We start from the raw sequence: 19427 nt of genomic DNA, 5'->3' as shown, positions 1-19427 counted from the left end.
GACCGACTGTACCAATTGTATGTCGAGGCGAGAACGCGGTTGCAGGAGGAGATCGGTCGTGTGAAAGGCGAGTCACACGACCAGATGCTTGCGGGAATAGACCAAGACCCGTTTGGCACGCCTTACCGTATGGTACTTGGCAAGCTACGGGCTTGGGCTCCGCCACTGACGCAGACACTCCGACCGGACATTCTCCGAGGGGTTCTGTCGTCACTGTTCCCGCAGCGGGCCAACTTTTCACCACCTTCAATGGCCCGCCCTGCACCGCAAGAGGAGGAGGACAGCGTCGCACCACAGGTGGAGGAGGAGGAGCTGGAGGAAGCAGTTCGCCGATCTCGCGGCAAGAGCACCGCACCCGGCCTTGATGGCGTTCCTGGGAGGGCGTTAACTCTGGCCCTTAACATAATTGGGCCCAGAGTGAGAGGACTATTCTCTGCCTGTCTGGCTCAAGCCATAATTCCACAGCGGTGGAAGACAGGTAGGCTAGTCCTCCTTAAGAAGGAGGGTCGCCCGGTGGACTCGGCCTCGGCCTACAGGCCAATTGTGCTCTTGAGCGAGATCGCCAAACTCTTCGAGCGGGTTGTGACGAGGAGGTTGCAGCGTCACTTGGAGCGGACAGGTCCGGACCTCTCGGACCTCCAGTATGGCTTCCGCAGGGGGCGCTCGACGGTGGATGCCATACTGAGGGTGAAGTCCCATGCGCAGGATGCGGTGGCCCTGGGCGATGGAGTTTTGGCGGTGTCTTTAGACATCGCCAACGCCTTCAACTCCCTGCCCTGGCCCTGCATTGAGGAGGCACTTATCTATCACCGAGTGCCTCCATACCTGCGCCGCGTCATCGGGGCTTACCTGTCCGGGAGGTCTGTGACCTTTCCGGCTCCTGGAGGAGGGTGGGAAGAGTACGAAGTGTCGTGCGGTGTTCCACAGGGCTCGGTTCTCGGGCCACTCCTGTGGAACATCGGGTACGACTGGGTGTTGAGAGGCGACACCCTACGAGGAGTTGGAGTCCTCTGCTACGCCGATGACACGCTGGTCTTGGCGCAGCAGAGGACTTATCGCGAGGCAGCAGTGCTCGCGACGGCCGGAGTGGCCGACGTCGTCGGCCGAATTAGAAGGTTGGGTTTGGAGGTTGCCCTGAACAAGTCCGAGGCGTTATACTTCCATGCTCCTCGAAAGGGCCCACCGGCAGATGCCCACATCGTCGTCGGTGGCGTCCGAATCGACGTCAAGAGGAGTATGAAGTACCTCGGACTTGTTCTAGACGGTCGGTGGAGTTTCCGGGGCCACTTTACATCCTTGGCCCCGAAACTGTTGAAGACAGCGGCGGCATTGGCGCGCCTTTTGCCCAACGTCGATGGGCCGAGCGCCTCTAGCCGTCGGCTGTACACCGGAGTGGTCCGATCGATGGCGCTCTATGGTGCTCCCGTATGGGCGGACGCCCTGGATCGGCACAACATCACTCTGCTGCGACGTGCGCAGAGGGTGATGGCCATCCGGGCGATACGGGGGTACCGGACCATCTCCGGTGAGGTGGCGTGCGTGCTGGCTGGAGTCATGCCGTGGGATCTGGATGCTCTGTCTCTGGCGTCGGTCTATTGCCGGCGTCGAGGCCTAGCGTCCGGGGAACCGGCTAGCCCAGCACGCGCCGAGGAGGAGCGGGAAGCCGCATTAGAAGTGTGGGAATCCCGGCTGGCGACACCATCTGCCGGCCGGTTGACGATCGAGGCGGTTCGTCCAGTTTTCCGCCAGTGGTTAGCGCGGCGTCACGGCGTCCTAACCTTCCGCACGACGCAGGTGCTCACGGGGCATGGTTGCTTCGGGGGTTACCTGTGTCGGATCGCTGGGAGGGAGCCCGACGCTCGCTGCCACCACTGCGACGACTGCCTCGACGAGACGGCCCAGCACACGTTGGAGGTGTGCACAGCCTGGGCGTCTCAACGTCGCGCTTTGCGCGACGTCATCGGGGACGACCTTTCCCTGCCGGCTGTGGTCAAGGCCATGGCCGGCAGCGAGACGTCGTGGGACGCGGTTTCGTCCTTCTGCGAGGCAGTGGTGCTCGAGAAGGAGTCGGCGGAACGGGCGAGGGAGGCTTTTGCCGAAGTCGCCATCCGCCGTAAGAGACCGGGTCGCCGGAGGGCGGCACATGACCGCCGCCTTCCGCCCTAATGTGCCAGAGGGCGGTCAGCTTGGGGAAGCTGGCCGCCTACCAACCTGGCCCGAGTAGGCGCGCGCAGGTAGCTCCCGCGCGCTACTCCGAGCAGGCCGTCGAGGGTGCCCACACACCCTTGACTCCGCGACGTGCCTAGCAGGCTCCCGCCGCCGCAATTCGTGGACGATTCCAGTCCCCGCGTCTTGCGGCCAGTGGCGGTCGAGGAGGAGCACCGTGAGGTTTTAGTGGGTATGCGGACGGCCTACATCTGCCAAGTCCGCGAGTCCCACATAACCCGCTCGAGTCCCCACTCGGGCCGGTATCCGTAAAAGGATTTCCTCACGATAAAAAAAAAAAAAAAAAAAAAAAAAAAGGTTAGGTTAGGTTAGGTTAGGTTAGGTTAGGTTAGGTTAGGTTAGGTTAGGTTAGGTTAGGTTAGGTTAGGTTAGGTTAGGTTAGGTTAGGTTAGGTTTCCCAAGGGAGTTGCTGGTCTCCTACTGGGCGCGTCCCCCGGTGGCGGATAGGGGAAACCACTCGCACTTGCGGGCGAGTGGACCGGGAATTTGTTCCCGGCGCGGACCAAAACCAGCCAGGCATGGGCGTGTCTTTAGTCCATTGTTATGGACACGGCCTAGGGGAGCACACCCCGACAGAAAAGCCCCACTGTGGAACAGTAACAAACATGTCGGACAAGCAGAATTACAATTCACTACCCCAGGAGGGTTCCGGTCTCTACGAGGCCGGGGAATCCCTCCGTGCTACGGCACGCAAGCCCCGCGAATCTGGGGGGGGCCAGTCTTTCCGATGTGTTGCTGGGGAGGGGCCCGAGATGGGCGGAGTAGAGGGAGTGCCTGTGAAGGGCGGAGAAGGAGAAGGAGAAGGAGAAGTTGGGTCCGGGAAGGGCGAAGGTGTTGGAAGTGCAACGGCAGTGGTTGTGGAGACACGTGAATGTGAACAGCGGAGGCAGTCCGTGTCGAGTAGTGTGGCGTTTGGGTCAGATTATGTTGGCCAATTCGCAGAGGGGGAGCCGCGAGTGGTTTTGACCAGGGTGGATCTCGACGATGTAGCGTCTATCACTGGTGGTAGATCGAGGAGAGGATCTGGTTCGTCGTTTGGGCGGCTATGGGCAGCATTGGAGTCGAGAGCTTCTGATTCCGAAAGCGTAATGTCGGTGGAGTCGCAACGAACTAAGACGCGGTCACAGTTCATGAAAGATAGGAGGAAAAGACCACGGAAGCCGAGTGACCAATCAGGGTCCTCCGGCGATGGAGAGTCCGACCGACCGGCGTCAAAAGTTGTGGCCAAGAAAAGAGAAAGAGGTCGGCCTACTATAGAAGCTGAGAAGATTAGGGAGGCCAATAAAGAGGAGTTACAACTCAGAAATGAGAAAGAGGTACTGGAAAGTGTCTCAGTCGTGCGGTCTAGAGTCAGTTCTAGACTTTCAGACATGTCTCGGCGGTCCGATGGGGAGCAGGACGAAGCCAGACTCGCATCTTACCTACAGCATCAGGTGGCTGGGAGCCTAGAAATTATAAGGAAGGTTGCCACCAAGTCTGGTAACCTGAAGGGCACCTTTACCAGGGCCCTAAAGGAGGCTGCCAAAGCCATAGGCATGGCCGTAGACGAGTTGGCACAGCGGACGGCGACAGAGGAGGTGGCGCAGCTGCGCGTTCATAATAACAAGCTGCGCTACGAAATGTCGGAGTTGAGAAACGAGGTCAGTCTTTTACGGGCTGACCTCCAAAAGCAAAAGGGCCAAGGAGTGGCACCTGAGAAGGTTATGCCTGGGCGTTCCGACGAGCTGATGCGCTCCATTATGATGGAGGTCGGAACCATGGTCAGTGCAAGGATTGAGGGACTTGAGAGCCGACTTCTTCCGGAGAAGAGCATGCGCCCTCCGCTGGCGGCGTCAAAGGGTGCCAATAAAGCGACTGCCACAACATCGGCGAGGGCAGAGACGACAACCACGCTCATGGCTCCTGCGAACCCTGCTCCCAAAAGAGGCCCAATGCCGGAGAGTGGCAAGGGTAAGGGCAAGGGCAAAGGCAAGGGTAAGGGGAAGAGCACTGTGGCGAAAGCTCCAGAGCCGCGGCCTCTACCACCTGCTCCGGCAGACCTAAATGAGGGGTGGAACGTCGTCGCCAGGAAGGGCAAGAAGAAGAAGGAGAAGGCTGTCCAGCAGCAGCCGAAGGGCGGGAAGACGCGACAAAAGTCTGCGCCGAAAGCTCCCAGACTGCGACCTCCTAGGTCGTCTGTGGTTGCGCTGAAGCTGCAGCCGGGTGCTAAGGAGGTGACTTACAAGGACGTCCTGACCCAGATCAAGGAGAAGGTGGTACTGGAAGATCTGGGCATCATGGACGTCAGGTTCAGAGTTGCCTCAACGGGAGCGAGGCTACTCGAACTGCCGGGTTTGAATACCGGGGAGAAGGCGGACGTTCTCGCGCAACATCTGCGGAGCGTCCTTAACGCTGGCGATGTGCAGGTCTCGAGGCCCACCAGGTGTGCGGAGCTGAGAGTTTGTGGGCTCGATGACTCTGTGACATCGGAGGAGGTGGCGGCGGCTGTGAGTCGAGCAGGTGGCTGCGACGCTAGCGCCGTTAAAGTGGGGGAGATCCGCCAAGATCGAAATGGGCTCGGTACTGCCTGGCTCCGCTGTCCAGTGGCAGCGGCGAAGAAGGTCAGCGGCGGAAGGCTGTTGGTCGGCTTTGTGTCGGCACGCGTGCAGTTACTGAAGCCTCGTGTGCTGCGCTGCTTCCGCTGCCACGAAGTAGGGCATGTCGCGGCTAATTGCACGAGTGACAAAGACCGGAGTGCACACTGTTACAGGTGCGGGAAGCCAGGGCACAAACAAAGTAGCTGCTCCGCTTCGGCGCATTGTCCTATTTGTGAGGACGCAAAAAGGCCCGCGGATCATCTGGCAGGTGGAGCAGCGTGCGCCAAGATGTGCGCTCAATCGAAGAAGCGGAGAGGTGCGGCGAGGCGAACAAGCCGAAGCCGACCTGAAGCCCCGACGCAGGGCGAGGAGCTGCAGCACATGGAGCATCAATAATGGCGCTCCACGTGCTCCAGGCGAACATCAACCACTGTGCCAGAGCCCAAGACTTATTGGTCCAAAGCCTGGTGCAGTGGTCGATTCAGGTGGCGGTCGTTGCGGAGCCTTATAGCATTCCTGCGCGTGACAACTGGGTCGCAGACAACACCGGAGTGGTAGCTCTGGTCACCCAGATCGCTGCGGGCTCTCCGCCCTTTTCACGAGTAGAGAAGGGTGCGGGATGCGTCGCGGCACATGTCGGCGATCTAGTTGTAATAGGCGTCTACTTTTCTCCCAATCGAACTCTTGCAGAGTTCGAGGAATTCCTAATCCGCTTGGGGGAAATGGTGGAAAGACACCGTGCGCCGGAGGTCTTGGTCGCAGGAGACCTGAATGCTAAATCCAGCGTGTGGGGCTCCGCAAAGACGGACGTACGTGGTGCGACATTGGAGGAGTGGATTGTCGCCACCGGTTTGTCAGTTCTCAACCGAGGGACTACAAACACGTGTGTGCGAAGGCAGGGCGGGTCCGTCGTAGACATTACGTTTGCGAGTCCTGTCCTAGCGTGCCGTGTTCAGGGCTGGCGAGTGCTGAATGATGTGGAGACTCTCTCGGACCATCTCTACATCCAATATGAGATCTCCACACATTCAGCGGCGCAGTCAGCCCCCAGTCCAACTTCGGGAGAGTTCGGACCGCGGTGGCGACTTGGGTGTCTCGACAGAGAACTCCTGGAGGAGGCTGCGATAGTGCAGGCCTGGCTGCCCCAGAGCTTGGCGTCTGTGGAAGACGCTGCCACCTGGGCGCAGAGGGCTATGACGCGTATCTGCGACGCGTCTATGCCCCGTTCTAGGCACCGCCCTCAGCGGCGACAAGTGTACTGGTGGTCGGGAGAGATCGCTCAATTGCGCGTCACCTGCATTGAGGCGAGACGCCAGTACACGCACTATCGCAGGCGGGTACGCCGAGAGGAAGAGGAGGAGGAACGGCGGTACCGCACGTATGTTGAGGCGAGGAAGGCGCTACAGGAAGCAATCGGTCGTTCGAAGGCAGAATCTAACGACCGATTGATCGCGGGGATAGACGGGGATCCGTTCGGAACGCCGTATCGCATGGTGTGCGGTAAACTCCGGACGTGGGCTCCGCCCTTGACGCAGTCGCTCCAACCGGACGTCCTCCGAGGAGTGCTGACGTCATTGTTCCCGCAGCGGGCCAGTTTTACACCACCAACCATGGCCCGCCCTGTAGTGCAGGAGGAGGAAGTCGATAGTGTCGCACCACTGGTGGATGAGAAGGAGCTCGAAGAAGCTATATGCCGATCTCGGCTCAAGAGCACCGCCCCGGGCTTGGATGGCGTTCCCGGCCGGGCGCTAACTCTGGCCCTTAACATCCTTGGGCCCAGAGTGCGAGGGCTATTCTCTGCCTGTCTGGCTCAAGCCATAATTCCACAGCGGTGGAAGACAGGCAGGCTAGTCCTCATCAAGAAGGAGGGTCGCCCGGCGGATTCAGCCTCCGCCTATAGGCCCATCGTGCTCTTGAGCGAGATCGCCAAGCTCTTCGAGCGTGTTGTAGCCAGGAGGCTGCAACACCACTTGGAGGAGACAGGTCCGGACCTCTCGGACCAGCAGTATGGCTTCCGCAGGGGGCGATCGACGGTGGATGCCATACTGGAGGTGAAGTCCCATGCGCAGGATGCGGTGGCCAAGGGCGATGGAGTTTTGGCGGTGTCTTTAGACATCGCCAACGCCTTCAACTCCCTGCCCTGGCCCTGCATTAAGGAGGCACTTTTATACCACCGTGTGCCTCCATACCTGCGCCGCGTCATCGGGGCTTACCTGTCCGGGAGGTCTGTGACCTTTCCGGCTCCTGGAGGAGGTTGGGAGGAGTATGAGGTGTCGGCCGGTGTTCCACAAGGATCGGTGCTGGGTCCGATCCTCTGGAACATCGGATACGACTGGGTGCTGCGAGGCGGTACCCTGAGGGGGATAAAGGTCCTCTGCTACGCCGATGACACGCTGGTCTTGGCACAGCAGAGGACCTATCGGGAGGCGGCGGTACTCGCGACCGCTGGAGTAGCGGAGATTGTCGGCCGCATAAGGCGGCTTGGTCTGGAGGTCGCCTTGAACAAGTCCGAGGCGTTATACTTCCATGCTCCTCGAAAGGGCCCACCACCTGATGCCCACATCATCGTCGGTGGCGTCAACATAGACGTCAAGAGGAGCGTGAAGTACCTCGGACTTGTTCTGGACGGTCGGTGGAGTTTCCGGGGCCACTTTACATCCTTGGCCCCAAAACTGATGAAGACAGCGGCGGCACTGGCGCGCCTTTTGCCCAATGTCGATGGGCCGAGCGCCTCTAGCCGTCGGCTGTACACCGGAGTGGTCAGGTCGATGGCCCTCTACGGTGCTCCCGTCTGGGCGGACGCCCTGGATCGGCAAAACATCACCCTGCTGCGACGTGCGCAGAGGGTGATGGCCATCCGGGCGATACGGGGGTACCGGACCATCTCCGGTGAGGTGGCGTGCGTGCTGGCTGGAGTCATGCCGTGGGATCTGGATGCTCGGTCTCTGGCGTCGGTCTATTGCCGGCGTCGAGGCCTAGTGTCCGGGGAACCGGCAAGCCAGGCACGCACTGAGGAGGTGCGGGTAGCCGCAATGGAGTTGTGGGAATCTCGGCTGGCAACACCATCTGCCGGCCTGAGGACGATCGAGGCTGTTCGTCCAGTGTTCCGCCAGTGGTTAGCGCGGCGTCACGGCGTCCTAACCTTCCGCACGACACAGGTGCTCACGGGGCATGGCTGCTTCGGGGGTTACCTGTGTCGGATCGCCGGAAGGGAGCCCGACGCTCGCTGCCACCACTGCGGCGACTGCCTCGATGAGACGGCCCAGCACACGTTGGAGGTGTGCTCAGCCTGGGCGTCTCAACGTCGCGCTTTGCGCGACGTCATAGGGGACGACCTTTCCCTGCCGGCCGTGGTCAAGGCTATGGCCGGCAGCGAGACGTCGTGGGACGCGGTCTCATCCTTCTGCGAGGCAGTGGTGCTCGAGAAGGAGTCGGCGGAACGGGCGAGGGAGGCTTTTGCCGAAGTCGCCATCCGCCGTAAGAGACCGGGTCGCCGGAGGGCGGCACACGACCGCCGCCTTCCGCCCTAATGTGCCAGAGGGCGGTCAGCTTGGGGAAGCTGGCCGCCTACCAACCTGGCCCGAGTAGGTGCGCGCAGGTCGCTCCCGCGCGCTACTCCGAGCAGGCCGTCGAGGGTGTCCACACACCCTTGACTCCGCGACGTGCCTAGCAGGCTCCCGCCGCCGCGTTTCGTGGACGATTCAAGTCCCCGCGTCTCGCGGCCAGTGGCGGTCGAGGAGGAGCACCGTGAGGTTTTAGTGGGTATTGGGATTGGCCTTCAGCCCGTCCACGAGTCCCACATAACCCGGTCGAGTCCCCACTCGGGCCGGTATCCGTAAAAGGATTTCCTCACGAAAAAAAAAAAAAAAAAAAAAAAAAAAAAAAAAAAAAAAAGGTTGGGTTAGGTTCCCAAGGGAGTTGCTGGTCTCCTACTGGGCGCGTCCCCAGGTGGCGGATAGGGGAAACCACTCGCACTTGCGGGCGAGTGGACCGGGAATTTATTCCCGGCGCGGACCAAAACCAGCTAGGCATGGGCGTGCCTTTAGTCCATTGTTATGGACACGGCCTAGGGGAGCACACCCCGACAGAAAAGCCCAACTGTGGAACAGTATAAACATGTCGGTACTGCAGAATTTCAATTCATTACCCCAGGAGGGTTCCGGTCTCTACGAGGCCGGGGAATCCCTCCGTGCTACGGCACGCAAGCCCCTCGAATCTGGGGGGGGCCAGTCATACCGATGTGTTGTTGGGGAGGGGCCCGAGATGGGCGGAGTGAGTGTGGAGAAGGACGGAGGAGTAGTTGTGCCCGGGATGGGCGAAGTTGGTGTGGACGCTGAGAAGGGAGGAGTAGTTGTGAGCGTCGAGGGTGCGGAAGTGCACGAGAGGAGTGGTGCTCTGCTTGTTGAGCCAGAGGAGAGAGTTGTGGGAGGGACGAGGCCAAGGAGGGCCGATAGTCCGGCAATTTTGCCGATGGGAGGTGCGCTGAAGACGGCGCAAGTCGTGGTTGAACGACTGGACCTGGAGGAGATTGCCTCCATTATTAGTGGAAGGTCTAGGTCGTCGACTTTGTCGCGGGGACGGTTCTGGGCAGGCTCGGAGTCAGACGCGGACAGTGTCATGTCCGTCGGCTCGACCAGCGCAAATGCGCAAGAAGGGAGTAAGGTCTTGTTCCGGAAGGACAGGAAAAGGCGCCGGAACAAAGAGAGAAACTCTGGGTCCTCGGAAGAAGAAGAGGCAAAGGAGAAGGCAGCCAAGAGAAGCCAGGGCCCACCATCTGCTCCTGGCGAGAACATCGACTTGGCTGCCAGAAAGTCGCTCAATGAGGCCAAGCGCGAAGAGCGTCGGCTGAGGGCGGAAGAGGAGGTAGCGGGTATGACCGCAACTATACAGAGCCGCGCGAGTTCAAGGCTCTCAGACGTGTCGCTAGAATATCGCCCCGAGGAGCCTTTAGTCTCTGACTTGCATTGCCAGGTCTCTGAAAGCCTGGCTGTTATTAACAGAGTCGCCAGCAAGTCAGGGAACCTAAAGGGTACTTTCACGAAGGCCCTGAAGGAGGCTGCGGGTGCTATATCCAAAGCCGTGAACACCTTGGCGAACAGGACGGCGTCGGAGGAAGTCCATCTCCTCAGAGCCTCGAACACGCGGCTACAGGCGGAATTGGCGGATTTGAGGGGAGAGTTTGCCCGCCTAAGAGCGGACGTGGAGCGCTCAAGACCGGTAGAGACGCCAAAGGCAACGGCGGAGTCTCTATCCGTCAATGACATAGTGCGCACTGTGATGGTGGAAGTGGGCACTATGGTCAGTACAAGGCTGGAGGCCTTCAAAGAGCGACTCCCGCCGGAGAAGAGGTTGCGGCCACCACTAGCCGCTGACAAAAACCAGGAGGTGTGTCCGACACAGGCGAGAACTGAGCCCGTCGTGACCACCCTGATGGCGCCGGCTAATCCTGCGCCAAAGGGCCCGCAGGGGAAGAAGAAAAAGAAGAAGGGTGCGGGAAAGGTGCCTCTTAAACCAACGGCACCAGCTGAACCCCGACCATTACCTCCGGCTCCAACCAACTTAGCCGAGGGGTGGAATGTCGTGGCGAAAAGGGGGGCGAAGAAGAAAGCGACTCCCGGTGCGAAACAGGTGGCGCATAGTGCGAAGTCAAAACCACAGAAAGCACCAAAATTGCGTCGACCTAGGTCGCAAGTGGTGGTTCTGAAGGTGCAGCCAGCTGTCGCTGACAAGCTCACCTACACCGACGTGCTAACCCAGGTCAAAGAGAACATTAAGCTGGAGGACCTGGGTATAAGCGACCTTAGGTTCCGGGTAGCATCCACCGGTGCCAGAATGCTGGAGTTACCTGGCGCCAACACTGGTGACAAGGCGGACGCGTTGGCCGAAAAGCTGCGCGGGGTCCTTCGCCCGGAAGAAGTGCAGGTGTCGAGGCCGGTAAAGTGTGCAGAGTTGAGGGTGACTGGTCTCGACGACTCTGCAACTTCCGAGGACGTCATGGCCGCAATCAGCCGAGTTGGTGGCTGCGCGGCGGCCGACGTAAAAGTCGGTGAGATCCGTCAGGACCGAGCCGGCCTAGGCACAGCTTGGGTTCGCTGCCCTGTCGGGGCTGCGCAGAAGGTGAGTGGAAGTAGGCTCCTCGTGGGATTCGTCTCCGCGAGGGTGCAGCTGTTGCAGCCCCGCATCCAGCGCTGCTACCGCTGCCATGAAGTTGGCCACATGGCGGCAAAGTGCACCAGCGAAGTTGACCGAAGCAACCAGTGCTTCCGGTGTGGCCAACCCGGGCACCAACAGCGTGGGTGCTCGGCCGATGTACACTGCCCGGTTTGCGAGGCAGCAAAGAAGCCGGCAAACCATAAGGCGGGTAGTGCCACCTGCGCTAAATCCAGCGCCAAAAAGGGGGGAAGAAGACGTGCGAGGCCGGAAGCGCCGGCTAGTTCAAGTCACCCAGCCAGGGGAGGGGAGGTGCAACACATGGACGATCAATAATGGCCCTCCGTGTGTTGCAGGCGAACATAAACCACTGTGCCCGGGCCCAGGACTTATTGGTCCAAAGCCTGGCGCAGTGGTCTATCCAGGTGGCGGTTGTTTCGGAGCCCTACAGCGTTCCCGACAGAGATAACTGGGTAGCCGACAACACCGGGGTGGTGACTATTATCACCCAGGTCGCAGCGGGCTCTCCGCCCTTCTCACGAGTAGAGAGGGGTGCGGGATGCGTCGCAGCACTTGTCGGCGACCTAGTTGTCGTAGGGGTCTACTTTTCCCCCAATCGAACTCTTGCGGAGTTTGAAGAGTTCCTAATACGATTGGGGGAAATGGTAGAGCGATTTCGTCCGGCGGAAGTGGTGGTCGCGGGCGATTTCAACGCGAAGTCCAGCGTGTGGGGCTCCGCAACGACGGATGTGCGTGGTGTGACGCTGTCGGAGTGGGTTGTTGCCACCGGTTTGTCTGTGCTCAACCGAGGGACAAAGAACACGTGTGTGCGAAGGCTGGGCGGATCCGTCGTGGACGTTTCGTTCGCGAGCCCGGCCCTAGCGCGTCGTGTTCGGGGCTGGCGAGTGCTGGATGATGTGGAGACTCTCTCGGATCACCTTTACATCTTATACGAGATCTCCACACATTCGGCGGTGCAACCAGCCCCCTGTCCAAACTCGCGAGAGTACGGACCGCGGTGGCAACTGGGTCGTCTCGACAGGCAGTTGTTGGAGGAGGCCGCGATAGTGGAGTCCTGGCTGCCCCAGAGCTTGGCGTCTGCAGAAGACGCCGCATCCTGGGCGCAGGGGGCGCTGACGCGTATTTGTGACGCGTCAATGCCCCGTTCCGGGTGCCGCCCTCAACGGCGGCAAGTGTACTGGTGGTCGTGGGAGATCGCGCAACTGCGTAACACCTGCGTTGCGGCGAGACGCCAGTACAGCCACTATCGCAGACGGGTACAGAAGGTGCAGGAGGAGGAAGACCGACTGTACCGCGTCTATGTCGAGGCGAGAACGCAGCTGCAGGAGGAGATCGGTCGTGTGAAAGGCGAGTCGCACGACCGGTTGATCGCGGGGATAGACCAAGACCCGTACGGCACACCTTACCGAATGGTGCTCGGTAGGTTACGGGCTTGGGCACCACCACTGACGCAGACACTCCGACCGGACATACTCCGAGGGGTTCTGTCGTCGCTATTCCCGCAGCGGGCCAGTTTTGCACCACCCAGTATGGCCCGCCCTGCAGCGCGTGAGGAGGAGGAAGAGGAGGACGACGAGGACAGCGTCACACCACCGGTGGAGGAGGAGGAGCTCGAAGAAGCTGTACGCCGATCTCGGCTCAAGAGCACCGCCCCGGGCTTGGATGGCATTCCTGGCCGGGCGCTAACTCTGGCCCTGAACACCCTAGGGCCCAGAGTGCGAGGACTATTCACTGCCTGTCTGGCTCAAGCCATAATTCCACAGCGGTGGAAGACAGGTAGGTTAGTCCTCATCAAGAAGGAGGGTCGCCCGGCGGATTCAGCCTCCGCCTACAGGCCCATCGTGCTCTTGAGCGAGATCGCCAAGCTCTTCGAGCGTGTTGTAGCCAGGAGGCTACAACACCATTTGAAGGGGACAGGTCCGGACCTCTCGGACCACCAGTATGGCTTCCGTAGGGGGCGATCGACGGTGGATGCCATACTGGAGGTAAAGTCCTATGCGCAGGATGCGGTGGCCCGGGGCGATGGAGTCTTGGCGGTGTCTTTAGACATCGCCAATGCCTTTAACTCCCTGCCCTGGCCCTGCATTAAGGAGGCACTTTTACACCATCGCGTGCCTCCATACCTGCGTCGCGTCATCGGGGCTTACCTGTCCGGGAGGTCTGTGACCTTTCCGGCTCCTGGAGGAGGTTGGGAGGAGTTTGTTGTGTCGGCCGGTGTTCCACAAGGATCGGTGCTGGGTCCGATCCTCTGGAACATCGGGTACGACTGGGTGCTGCGGGGCGGCACCCTGAGGGGGATAAAGGTCCTCTGCTACGCCGACGACACGCTGGTCTTGGCGCAGCAGAGGACCTATCGGGAGGCAGCGGTCCTCGCGACGGCTGGAGTGGCGGAGGTGGTCGGCCGCATAAAGCGGCTGGGCTTAGAGGTCTCCCTCAACAAGTCCGAGGCAATCTACTTCCATGCTCCTCGAAAGGGCCCACCGGCAGATGCCCACATCATCGTCGGTGGCGTCAAGATTGACGTTGCCCGGAGCATGAAGTACCTCGGACTTGTTCTGGATGGTCGGTGGAGTTTTCGGGGCCACTTTACATCTTTGGCCCCGAAACTGTTGAAGACAGCGGCGGCACTGGCGCGCCTTTTGCCCAATGTGGATGGGCCGAGCGCCTCTAGCCGTCGGCTGTACACCGGAGTGGTCAGATCGATGGCGCTCTACGGTGCTCCCGTATGGGCGGACGCCCTGGACCGGCACAACATCACTCTGCTGCGACGTGCGCAGAGGGTGATGGCCATCCGGGCGATACGGGGGTACCGAACCATCTCCGGTGAAGTGGCGTGCGTGCTGGCTGGAGTCATGCCGTGGGATCTGGATGCTCGTTCTCTGGCGTCGGTCTATTGCCGGCGTCGAGGCCTAGTGTCCGGGGAACCGGCAAGCCAAGCACGCACTGAGGAGGCGCGGGAAGCCGCGGTTGAAATGTGGGAAACTCGGCTGGCAACACCATCTGCCGGCCTGAGGACGATCGAGGCTGTTCGTCCAGTGTTCCGCCAGTGGTTAGCGCGGCGTCACGGCGTCCTAACCTTCCGCATGACACAGGTGCTCACGGGGCATGGCTGCTTCGGGGGTTACCTGTGTCGGATCGCCGGAAGGGAGCCCGACGCTCGCTGCCACCACTGCGGCGACTGCCTCGATGAGACGGCCCAGCACACGTTGGAGGTGTGCTCAGCCTGGGCGTCTCAACGTCGCGCTTTGCGCGACGTCGTAGGGGACGACCTTTCCCTGCCGGCCGTGGTCAAGGCTATGGCCGGCAGCGAGACGTCGTGGGACGCGGTCTCATCCTTCTGCGAGGCAGTGGTGCTCGAGAAGGAGTCGGCGGAACGGGCGAGGGAGGCTTTTGCCGAAGTCGCCATCCGCCGTAAGAGACCGGGTCGCCGGAGGGCGGCACACGACCGCCGCCTTCCGCCCTAATGTGCCAGAGGGCGGTCAGCTTGGGGAAGCTGACCGCCTACCAACCTGGCCCGAGTAGGCGCGCGCAGGTTGCTCCCGCGCGCTACTACGAGCAGGCCGTCGAGGGTGCCCACACACCCTTGACTCCGCGACGTGCCTTGCAGGCTCCCGCCGCCGCGTTTCGCGGAAGACTCACGTCCCCGTGTCACGCGGCCAGTGGCGGTCGAGGAGGAGCACCGTGAGGTTTTAGTGGGTATTGGGATCGGCCTTCAGCCGGTCCACGAGTCCCACATAACCCGCTCGAGTCCCCACTCGGGCCGGTATCCGTAAAAGGATTTCCTCACGTTAAAAAAAAAAAAAAAAAAAAAAAAAAAAAAAAAAAAAAAGGTTGGGTTAGGTTGCGGCAAATTGCAGTAGTGCCAAGGACCGGAGTGCACACTGCTACAGATGCGGGAAACCAGGGCACAAGCAAAGTGTTTGCTCTGCGTCGGCGCACTGCCCTATTTGCGAGGACGCAAATAGGCCCGCGGATCACCTGGCAGGCGGAGCAGCGTGCGCCAAGATGTGCGCTCAAGCGAAGAAGCGGAGAGGTGCGGCGAGGCGAACAAGCCGAAGCCGACCTGAAGCCCCGATGCAGGGCGAGGAGCCGCAGCACATGGAGCATCAATAATGGCGCTCCACGTGCTCCAGGCGAACATCAACCACTGTGCCAGAGCCCAAGACTTGTTGGTCCAAAGCCTGGTGCAGTGGTCGATTCAGGTGGCGGTCGTTGCGGAGCCTTATAGCATTCCTGCGCGTGACAACTGGGTCGCGGACAACACCGGGGTGGTAGCTCTGGTCACCCAGATTGCTGCGGGCTCTCCGCCCTTTTCACGAGTAGAGAAGGGCGCGGGATGTGTCGCGGCACATGTCGGTGACCTAGTTGTCATAGGCGTCTACTTTTCCCCCAACCGAACTCTTGCTGAGTTCGAGGAATACCTAATCCGTTTGGGGGAAATGGTGGAAAGACACCGTGCGGCGGAGGTCTTGGTCGCAGGAGACCTGAATGCTAAATCCAGCGTGTGGGGCTCCGCAAGGACGGACGTACGTGGTGCGACACTGGAGGAGTGGATTGTTGCCACCGGATTGTCAGTTCTCAACCGAGGGACTACAAACACGTGTGTGCGAAGGCAGGGCGGGTCCGTCGTAGACATAACGTTTGCGAGCCCTGCCCTAGCGTGCCGTGTTCTGGGCTGGCGAGTGCTGAATGATGTGGAGACTCTCTCGGACCATCTCTACATCCAATATGAGATCTCCACACATTCAGCGGCGCAGTCAGCCCCCAGTCCAACTTCGGGAGAGTTCGGACCGCGGTGGCGACTTGGGTGTCTCGACAGAGAACTCCTGGAGGAGGCTGCGATAGTGCAGGCCTGGCTGCCCCAGAGCTTGGCGTCTGTGGAAGACGCTGCCACCTGGGCGCAGAGGGCTATGACGCGTATCTGCGACGCGTCTATGCCCCGTTCCAGGCACCGCCCTCAGCGGCGACAAGTGTACTGGTGGTCGGGAGAGATCGCTCAATTGCGTGTCACCTGCATTGAGGCGAGACGCCAGTACACGCACTATCGCAGGCGGGTACGTCGGGAGGAAGAGGAGGAGGAACGGCGGTACCGCACGTACGTCGAGGCGAGGAAAGCGCTACAGGAAGAAATCGGTCGTTCGAAAGCAGAATCAAACGACCGATTGATCGCGGGGATAGACGGGGATCCGTTCGGAATGCCATACCGCATGGTGTGCGGCAAACTCCGGACGTGGGCTCCGCCCTTGACGCAGTCGCTCCAACCGGACGTTCTCCGAGGAGTGCTGACGTCGTTGTTCCCGCAGCGGGCCAATTTTACACCACCAACCATGGCCCGCCCTGTAGCGCAGGAGGAGGAAGTGGACAGTGTCGCACCACCGGTGGATGAGACGGAGCTCGAAGAAGCTTTACGCCGATCTCGGCTCAAGAGCACCGCCCCAGGCTTGGATGGCGTTCCTGGCCGGGCGCTAACTCTGGCCCTTACCATCCTTGGGCCCAGAGTGCGAGGGCTATTCTCTGCCTGTCTGGCTCAAGCCATAATTCCACAGCGGTGGAAGACAGGCAGGCTAGTCCTCATCAAGAAGGAGGGTCGCCCGGCGGATTCAGCCTCCGCCTACAGGCCCATCGTGCTCTTGAGCGAGATCGCCAAGCTCTTCGAGCGTGTTGTAGCCAGGAGGCTGCAACACCACTTGGAGGGGACAGGTCCGGACCTCTCGGACCACCAGTATGGCTTCCGCAGGGGGCGCTCGACGGTGGATGCCATACTAGAGGTGAAGTCCCATGCGCAGGATGCGGTGGCCCGGGGCGAAGGAGTAATGGCGGTGTCTTTAGACATTGCCAACGCCTTTAACTCCCTGCCCTGGCCCTGCATTAAGGAGGCACTTTTATACCATCGTGTGCCTCCATACCTGCGCCGCGTCATCGGGGCTTACCTGTCCGGGAGGTCTGTGACCTTTCCGGCTCCTGGAGGAGGTTGGGAGGAGTATGTGGTGTCGGCCGGTGTTCCACAAGGATCGGTGCTGGGTCCGATCCTCTGGAACATCGGATACGACTGGGTGCTGCGAGGCGGTACCCTGAGGGGGATAAAGGTCCTCTGCTACGCCGATGACACGCTGGTCTTGGCACAGCAGAGGACCTATCGGGAGGCAGCGGTCCTCGCGACTGCTGGAGTTGCGGAAATTGTCGGCCGCATAAAGCGGCTTGGTCTGGAGGTCGCCTTGAACAAGTCCGAGGCGTTATACTTCCATGCTCCTCGAAAGGGCCCACCACCTGATGCCCACATCGTCGTCGGTGGCGTCAACATAGACGTCAAGAGGAGCATGAAGTACCTCGGACTTGTTCTGGACGGTCGGTGGAGTTTCCGGGGCCACTTTACATCCTTGGCCCCGAAACTGATGAAGACAGCGGCGGCACTGGCGCGCCTTTTGCCCAATGTGGATGGGCCGAGCGCCACTAGCCGTCGGCTGTACACCGGAGTGGTCAGGTCGATGGCCCTCTACGGTGCTCCCGTCTGGGCGGACGCCCTGGATCGGCACAACGTCACCCTGCTGCGACGTGCGCAGAGGGTGATGGCCATCCGGGCGATACGGGGGTACCGGACCATCTCCGGTGAGGTGGCGTGCGTGCTGGCTGGAGTCATGCCGTGGGATCTGGATGCTCTGTCTCTGGCGTCGGTCTATTGCCGGCGTCGAGGCCTAGTGTCCGGGGAACCGGCAAGCCAGGCACGCACTGAGGAGGTGCGGGTAGCCGCAATGGAGTTGTGGGAAACTCGGCTGGCAACACCAACTGCCGGCCTGAGGACGATCGAGGCTGTTCGTCCAGTGTTCCGCCAGTGGTTAGCGCGGCGTCACGGCGTCCTAACCTTCCGCATGACACAGGTGCTCACGGGGCATGGCTGCTTCGGGGGTTACCTGTGTCGGATCGCCGGGAGGGAGCCAGACGCTCGCTGCCACCACTGCGACGACTGCCTCGATGAGACGGCCCAGCACACGTTGGAGGTGTGCTCAGCCTGGGCGTCTCAACGTCGCGCTTTGCGCGACGTCATAGGGGACGACCTTTCCCTGCCGGCCGTGGTCAAGGCTATGGCCGGCAGTGAGACGTCGTGGGATGCGGTCTCATCCTTCTGCGAGGCAGTGGTGCTCGAGAAGGAGTCGGCGGAACGGGCGAGGGAGGCTTTTGCCGAAGTCGCCATCCGCCGTAAGAGACCGGGTCGCCGGAGGGCGGCACACGATCGCCGCCTTCCGCCCTAATGTGCCAGAGGGCGGTTAGCTTGGGGAAGCTGACCGCCTACCAACCTGGCCCGAGTAGGCGCGCGCAGGTTGCTCCCGCGCGCTACTCCGAGCAGGCCGTCGAGGGTGCCCACACACCCTTGACTCCGCGACGTGCCTTGCAGGCTCCCGCCGCCGCGTTTCGCGGAAGACTCACGTCCCCGTGTCACGCGGCCAGTGGCGGTTGAGGAGGAGCACCGTGAGGTTTTAGTGGGTATTGGGATCGGCCTTCAGCCGGTCCACGAGTCCCACATAACCCGCTCGAGTCCCCACTCGAGCCGGTATCCGTAAAAGGATTTCCTCACGTTAAAAAAAAAAAAAAAAAAAAAAAAAAAAAAAAAAAAAAAAAAAAGGTTGGGTTAGGTTGGGGTGCTTGGTCGGATAACCTCCTCGTGTGTTCGCTCGCTGTTGGCCCTTTCTCGAATGCTTGTCATTCGGGGGGGACGAACAGTGTTGCGGGCCGGTGCACCCTGGGCGGCTAGTAATTGGTGCCCACAGGATTCGTCCTTGGGTAATGATTGCTAGCTGGCTAATAATCCGACGTGGTTCTCCGCGTGTCCTCTGTCATGCAGAGGACACAGTGTGAGGAACCAGAGGGCGCGCGTGGTGTGTACTCACCCTAACGCCACGCAGGTGCAGTGATGTGCCAGCGCCGAATATATCGGAACTTCATTCTTGGTTGCGGTCATGTCTCGTAATCAGGAGTGGAACCGAGGGCCTTGCCTTTACCGGCCGGGCTGCGAGGAAGAAAACCTCTATAAAAAATTACCCCAACCCAAGCGGCGAAGCAGCGCGAGGGGTTCATGGCTGATGGGGAGATCAGTCGCTACTGCTGGTCCCGCCAGGGTACCGGCCGACACCCTGGCGTAATAGGCTTATCCGAGTACAGGGGGCACTGCTCGGATGGACCGTTTTTCCCCCACACTCGTGGGAACAACATGGAATTTCAAAAAACAAAAAACCAAAACGATGAGGTGGAGTGTGTTGGGCCCGAGAGGGGCGGCGATGTGATGTTGCCTGAGAAGGGCGGAGTAGTTGAGCTTAAGGCGGAGGAAGTTGTTGGTGTTGTTGCGGCGTCTCGGAGAGTGTCGGTTTCGAGTGTCGCTGCGGAGGGGTCAGTTGGAGATGGCCAGAACGTAGGAGTGTGGAAGGAGCCAAGAGTGGTTCTGACCAGATTGGACGCCGGTGA

The 19427-nt window shown here is 60.6% G+C and overlaps 2 protein-coding genes across 2 annotated transcripts; both read left to right on the top strand.

The window, feature by feature from the left end:
- The first annotated feature begins 5197 nt into the window (after window positions 1-5197).
- LOC146526547 (uncharacterized) lies at window positions 5198-8916 on the top strand. Its single transcript, XM_085207024.1, has 2 exons — window positions 5198-6463; window positions 8698-8916. Exons 1-2 carry the CDS (start codon window positions 5198-5200, stop codon window positions 8914-8916), a joined length of 1485 nt encoding a protein of 494 aa, XP_085063150.1.
- Window positions 8917-15085: 6169 nt separating this feature from the next.
- LOC146526546 (uncharacterized) lies at window positions 15086-18861 on the top strand. Its single transcript, XM_085207023.1, has 2 exons — window positions 15086-16471; window positions 18811-18861. The coding sequence occupies exons 1-2, from the start codon at window positions 15086-15088 to the stop codon at window positions 18859-18861; spliced, it is 1437 nt and encodes a 478-aa protein (XP_085063149.1).
- The last annotated feature ends 566 nt before the right edge of the window (window positions 18862-19427 follow it).

This window comes from Heliconius melpomene, unplaced genomic scaffold (genome assembly GCF_056956725.1).
Source record: "Heliconius melpomene rosina isolate 202511_hmr_F unplaced genomic scaffold, ASM5695672v1 ptg000029l, whole genome shotgun sequence".
Taxonomy (NCBI): Eukaryota; Metazoa; Arthropoda; class Insecta; order Lepidoptera; family Nymphalidae; genus Heliconius; species Heliconius melpomene.
This window is presented reverse-complemented; position numbering and strand designations above follow the sequence as displayed.